This window comes from Microchirus variegatus (genome assembly GCF_963457635.1).
Source record: "Microchirus variegatus genome assembly, chromosome: 10".
In the NCBI taxonomy this organism is placed as follows: Eukaryota; Metazoa; Chordata; class Actinopteri; order Pleuronectiformes; family Soleidae; genus Microchirus; species Microchirus variegatus.
Window position 1 is genome coordinate 8,926,665 of NC_139811.1, and position 7,300 is coordinate 8,933,964.

The 7,300-nt window shown below is 40.7% G+C and overlaps 1 protein-coding gene across 1 annotated transcript; it reads right to left on the minus strand.

Moving 5' to 3' along the window:
* Positions 1–1,641: 1,641 nt before the first annotated feature.
* Positions 1,642–3,153, minus strand: LOC310933121 (uncharacterized protein; the record flags this gene model as incomplete). Its single annotated transcript, XM_083896543.1, has 3 exons — positions 1,642–2,567; positions 2,702–2,836; positions 2,922–3,153. The coding sequence occupies 3 exons, from the start codon at positions 3,151–3,153 to the stop codon at positions 2,227–2,229; spliced, it is 708 nt and encodes a 235-aa protein (XP_083752669.1). The 3' UTR covers positions 1,642–2,226.
* Positions 3,154–7,300: the final 4,147 nt, after the last annotated feature.

Sequence of the window (7,300 nt, forward strand, 5' to 3'; positions counted from 1 at the left end):
AATCAAAATCACACAAATTATTTCATGCTTTGGATGCAATTTGGCCTCATGCTGTGCATTTTACTGCACAATTTGCTCTGCCTTTCATTTCCCAGAGAGGGAAGCCTTGATAAAGGGATTTTTCCACAAGACTGATGCAGATTAAGCACACTGGTTAAAAACTGTGGAGACGTTACGTTATGAACCATACAGTATGTAAAGAGTAGCAGGATGTTGTTGAAGAAACCAGTCGGAGATGTGTACTTCTGATGAGCTGAAGTGTCATGAAATGGAGGAACGTACAGTGTCAACATTTCACTTTTTTTTTTTTTTATGTTTTTCCATTTCTTCTATTTGATGTACTTTGTAAAGTCCACTGTCGAATTTTAGGTAAACAATTAAAAGACTTAGCACAAAAGAGTATTTACCGATGTTTAGATATATTTTACTGGTGTTTTTAAATCATGCGACGCTGTGTTGTTAAGGTAGATAAATATACCGTATGTGTATTTGCCACATTCGATTCTATGTGGCAAATTCTATTTTCTTTATGCTGCAAAGTTTGCAGCACATCCAAGTATCATATTGCTGTTATACTTTGCTTTTCTCTGACAATTGGTTAGCTTTTCTGCTAGCTATGCTAAACTAAAACTTATGACATAATTTAGGCATTTGTACTTTGATCTTTCTCATTATGGGGAGCAGGGTACATCTACCACTGAAGACATATATATATATATATATATATATTAAAGTACTTATATTTACATTTTTAATGGTCTGAAAAAAAAATAACAATACGATATCACTGCAATACAGAAAATTGAAAAAACGCACCAACACTGCACAAAGGTACCTATGGTTATGAGGAGCTGGGGGGCAACTAATTGAAGGTGAAAAGTAATGTTATTATAGAAACAGAGCATTATATTTTAACATTCTAAGCCTTTGGTTTCACATCAAAGTGATGAAAGAATTCTAAACCAAGGCAACTATTAAAATTGTCAGGCTTTGTCAGTTATTTGCACCCTGGACATCAGAGCAGTCATTTGAGGAAAACGTTAACGCATTTGGTTCATTAATCCTCTTTACCAAACCACATTAGCATCACATATCATAAATGGATCATGTGGTAAGTTATTGAATCAATCAGATCCAGCATACTAGTACGACAATATGTCATTTAGCGTAGTTTAGTTTTACTTCTCATATATGAGGGAATTCGAGGACGAATCACCCAAAACCCTAGCATCATTGTCCAAGCAGACAAATACAGGAAACTGACACCGACAGCTTAATGCACAGTAAAAAAAAAAAACAATTTTAACATGGCTTTGACATCAAAGCACAGCATAAAACATATGTACACTGAATGAGCCAGTGTGAGAATTGAACACAAACACACCATCAGACAACTTGGAAAAGAGAAACCTAAAATAAAGGAAGGATAGTAGAAACATTATATTTTCATTAGTATTTTTATTGTCATGCAGTTTATTGTATATATATATATTATATATTAATCTACTTTTGTGGGTTTTTGGTTTTTATTGATCCTGACAGTGTTTGACAGAATGAATCCCTGCGTGTGCACTTCTGCTGTATGCACAGGAACTATATATCTAAAGTTTGTTTTTGCCTCTCCTGTGAGGTGTGTGAGAATCAACAGGATCTTTTACCCGTTTGCTCCGATGAAGAGGAGGACATTAAAGTCAATATTGGAGACCGGATCACCTCTCCCACTACAGATTATGAAGTGCAGGCAATCCTGGGGTTTGGTGCCTATGGGTTGGTTACTCAATGCCGGAAGGTGACCACTGAAGAAACTGTGGCTCTAAAAATATTCGTAAAAAAGAACGCCATCGGCGATTCGAAGGAGGAGGTAATTGTGTGTTATCATTTGATATGTTCAGTTGATGGCAAGTGTGTTTACGTCAACCTTCTCTCCATCTGTCATGATTCCAGGAGGCCATCCTGAAAACAATGAAAGCCCTCAACTCAGATAAGTTTAACGTCATCAGTCTGAACGACTCTTTCAACTTCAACGGTCATTACTGTCTGGAGTTCGAGAAACTTGACATGAACCTGAGGGAGTTCCTGAAAATGAACGAGGATATGTCTCTTGACTTGGAGGAGATCCGCCCCATTTTGCAACAGGTGTGTTTTTTGTGGTTGTTACACAAACGGAATTGTAGAGTGTATTCTTTTATATAATTGAAATCGCTAAAGATTAGAGATGGTGGCTATTCATGGACAATCTGATTCTTCTTCTTCATCTTTTATGTGTTCTATCAGTGGCTGTGGAGGCATAGTGGGGCCTGGATGTGGATGCACTGTGGAGTCTGGATGTGGAGACATTGTGGGGTGTGGATGGGTGGGTGGGCGCAAGCTCTGGATGCCCTCCAGGAGCGCAGCGACCAAACTGGCATTGCTGTCAATAATTCGTTGAACCAGCCGTTCCTCCCTCTCCCCACTCTCCCTCAAATGTTGCCTCAAGGTGTTATTTATGTCCTCCAGCCTCTGGAAAAGTGTGTCCATATTCTGTGCACTACGCCTACTCCTCCTCGCGGGGTTTATTGTTGTTGTCCCTGCAAAAGCCAGGGACCAGGGGAAAAACTTAAGTCACTAGTTACTTTTTTTTTTTAGAGAGAGAGAAACTAATAAAAACAAAAAGTCCAGAACAGGATAGAAAAAAATTAATAAAATATATAGGAGAACTTACCAGCTGCATCTGGTGTAGGTGTGCTGGTGGTCCTTGGATGCTGAGGAGTGCTTCTCCCTTCCACCTCAGAGTCCTCCTCAGCCTGCTGGTTAACCTCCATTGTGTCTTCGAGGTCCTCAGCCCCCAGTACACTCTCTACATCCACAACACACACCGTTACTCTGTGTAAATGTGGGAGCTAACATTATATCACTGAAGTCAGGTACCTGTAACCACTCACCTGAGGTGGAAGGGCTGAATCCCACAGGAGGGAATCCCATGTCCTCGCCGTTTTCCTCGGCAGGGAACGTCTGCCTCCCTAGCAGCTCCTCCAGCAAGTCTGAAAACGGACACTGGACACGGCTGTGTCCACCTGTCTGGTTTTGCTTTTTAGAGTTGCCGTAGTTTTGCTTCAGATGCTTCCACCGTACGCGGACCTGCTCCGCTGTCCTCTTACACCCCGCGTCTTGCATTTTCTCGGCCACTTTTTTAAAAAGGTGCCCATTTCGGGTCCTTCGACCGTCCATGTACTTTAAAATGTTTAATTCCTTGAGCTGAAGAAGCATGAACCTCGTCTCTTCGTCCGTCCAAAAGTGGGTCTTCTCCGTGGCTTTTGCTCTCGCTCTCACCATGGTGTTGTTTGTTGACTTCCGGCAACAATAAAGAGCTTCTACGCTGTCTTCTACTTCCGGGTCAAAGACCGGGGAGGACATTTTGGTGCGTGCGCAGAACGTCTCCAAACAACTCCAAATATTTTTTTTGCCCAAATTAGACGAAAAAAAAAAAAAAAAATCCAAATATTTTTTTGGGAAAAGCAACTATTCAATACGGTGTGCGATATGAGCATTAAAATATGTAACGATATTCCATTATGATCTTGTAGGTTCACAGAATTTCAAAATAAAAGTTTGTTTAACATAAATCACAATAATAATAGTCAAATGAATATATTAATTTAAAAAAAAAAAAAGTACGTACATAACTCTATAACTCTAATAAATAATAATAACTTGACATCACTTGGAGGGCCACATGAAATCAACTGGGCTCCATGTATGTTAGTCCGACTAAGACTAGCCCGACTAAGACTAGCTCTATTTTAGTCGGACTAACGTGTTTACATGACATGAAAACTGAATTACTTTCTTAGTCCGACTAAAATCAGACTTTTAGCATGCATGTATAAGTAGAGGAAAAAGCTTCATTTCGCTTCAGTTAACTGTTTAAGTTTGCAGTATCTGGCAGAACTTGCATCCTCGTTCGGTAAAATTTTTTAACACAGTCACTATGTCATGATTTCAGCTGGCGACAGGCTTGGATTTTCTAAAGAGTGCAAACATCATTCATGCAGACCTGAAGCCCGAAAATATAATGATGGTGGACCACGTACAGCAGCCACTGAAAGTCAAAATCATCGATTTCAGCTTAGCCTTGCAGAATCCGGGGGAGAGCAGTGGTCGGACTCTCCAGAGCTTGTGGTACAGGTAAGTCACAATCTCCACACCCATACGTCGATCTGACACAATTATGTCAGTCGTGTCAAGTTAAAGATGTCCTACACACATGGCATCTTTGGCTTTCAGTGCACAGTTTGTGTATATTTGTGTTCATCGTCTTCTTTTCAGAGCTCCAGAGGTTCTGCTGGGAGCTCCTGTCAGCGAGGCCATCGACGTGTGGTCTCTAGGCTGCATCGCTGCTGAGCTACTTAAGGGCTATCCACTTTTTCCGTGCGCCACTAACTACGATCTTGTAAGCATTGATTTATATATATACTGATCTATGGTATAGTGAGACAAACTTGTCTCCAACTCAAGATCCTTCATCTATATGTTTGAGTGATACAATTCATGCTTGTTGTCTTGTCACCAGATTACTTAAAGGTGCATTATGTAATAAATCTAAAGCAACTGGCCATAAAATCCTCCTAATATGTCACAGAGACTCAGGAATAATGTTCATATAACAAACTGAACTCACCAACAACAACAGTACAGACAAAATATTCACATTAAAAAACATCTTTTGCAGACTGCAAATCATGTTTATGTTTTGAATTCATGTTTTGGCATGTGGCGCCACCTACCGCCGTCTACCAATCATTGCAGTCAGTAGAGTCTCAGCTGCCGAGCAACCACGGGTTGCCAGTTACGTCAGAAAACGAAACCTAAAAGACCTTGGTATTTTAAATTTGAATGTAGAAACTGTTTTTGGCCACATTCTTACATATGGCACCTTTAACTCTTAGAAAAATGCTCATACTACTGTGTTTTTGTTCACAGATAAGACACATTGTGCGCATGATTGCAAGGCTGCCAGTGCGTTTACTAAAAGCTGGATTGTTCACCAAAATGTACTTTACCAAAAATTGGAAGTTGAAGCTCAAGGTAGGAGACTTGATTTCCTTTGCCTCCTCATTCTCAATGCTGCTGCTGGTGGTTTTAAAGATTCTTCCCTCACGCATAATACATTATTTATTGTTGTTGTGTACTGTATGTTTGTGTCATGTCAAATCATCTTCAATCAATCGTTCTTCTTAGACACCACCCACCGCAAATTTCATCACCCCACGTACGCTCGTCAGTCTGAACGACCTTGTGATGGTAATAAACATGTCTCTTTTAGAAATCGCTCAAACGTGACAAAAGGCAACAAACCAAGTTCAGGTGATCCATCTCGTATTTTGTTTTTACAGTTGTATGCAGATCTCCCAGGGGCAGACGGCTGTGCTGTGCAGTGTGACTGTGTGAGCTTTGTCAGGCTCCTCACACACATGCTGATGGTCGATCCCTCTGACAGAATCAGCCCCAGTGAAATTCTACAGCATCCGTTTCTTACAATGAGCCACTTAGACGGCACATTTGACAACAGCTTTTAGTAAGTGTGTGTGTGTGTGTATGTGTGTGTGTTCTTGTACTTGTGGCATACTGAGGACCAGTGATGGTTTTTAACCAACAAAGTGAGGTCATTTTTAGGGAGTGAGGACAACATGCTATACTCAATTTTTCTAAAATAAATTTCAACTTTTGGACAATATAGTATAGTATGACTTTTTTGTCAAATTTTGAATGACATATGACGTTTTTGTCAAATTTTTTACCAAAAATGTTTTGTCAAAGATTTTTTCAAATTTCGGACTACATAGTATAGTATGACGTTTTTGTCAAATTTTGGACCAAAAGTTTTGGGTAAACATTTTTTTTCAAATTTTGGACGACAGTACAATATGACGTTTTTGTCAAATTTTGGACCAACATTTTTTGTCAAAGATTTTTTCAAATTTTGGACGATATAGTATAGTATGACGTTTTTGTCAAATTTTGGACCAACAATTAAAAAAAACCAAAAAAAACAAAACCCCAGTAGTTCTTTGTAGATGTCATTCATGAAGTCGATATTTGTAATTGTGATGATTTATAAAGTGGAAATGCTGGTCCTCAGTATGCAGCAAGTACAAGAATGTGTGTGTGTGTGTGTGTGTGTGTGTGTGTGTGTGTGTGTGTGCTGACAGATACAGATAAAGAAATCCGTTTGTTTAAACAGCAATTGATTCTCTTCCAGTGTGAAATCTAGTAAAGAGCTGATGATGAGTATCTGGCAGGACCAGAGGCGTGACAAAGGAGATAACGGTGCCCTGACAACACAGCAGCTGAGTCTGAGTAAGGATTCCTGGACCAGCGCTCCCAGCCTGGCCAACGTGGGCAGCCCTGCTGGGACGAGCTGCGACAGGCCCTCCCTCCTCCAGACCATCTTCAGCCGAGTTAGGGAAAAAAGTGCAGAACACGAGATGCAGCGGAAGAGGCAGCGCGTCGATCAGCTCCATCATTACATCCAAGACGGCAAGTATCCAACAGAGAGGAGAAAAACGCAAGGTTGTCGAACTCATCTTTGCCAAGGTACGTCGCCTCAAGAAGCAGTGGCCAGATGAGCAGAGTTAAATGCAGAGGCTCGAGGATCAAAGACGAGGTGATGAGTAAGAGTGGATGGACTTTAAAAAAAAAAAAAAAGTGAACTGACTCACCACAGAAGCACGACACACTCACATGTTCATTTTCTTTCCTGGAGGGGAGTAAAAGGCCTTTCCAAGAGTTGATTGAATAAAAATTATGTGAAGAATGTCTTTGATGTGTCATGCTTTAAGTCCTGCCCTATAACCAATAATCAACACAAATATCTTCAGCCTGTCACTCACTCACTCACTCACTCACTCACTCACTCACTCACTCACTCACTCACTCACTCACTCACTCACTCACTCATCTTCGTCCACTTTTCCTCCACATGAGCGTCACGGGGGGCGCTGGTGCCAATCCCAGCTGACATATGTAGGGTGAAGGGCGAGGTACACCCAGGACAGTCCATTGCAGAGACATCCACTCACTTTCCAGATTACCTAATTCCCAAATCTGCATGTTTTTGGACTGTGGAGAACCTGGAGAAAACCCACGCACACACGGGGGGAGAACATGCAACTGAATTTTGATTTAAACTGAATGATTTGAAATTGAAACCTGCACTTTGTGTGTGTGTTCCGCTAATTGAGTCCAGAACTACAGGTAAATAACAAACAAAGTAGTCCTTGGGCCAAACAGCATGTTCATCAGACATGGGACTTGACTAAGA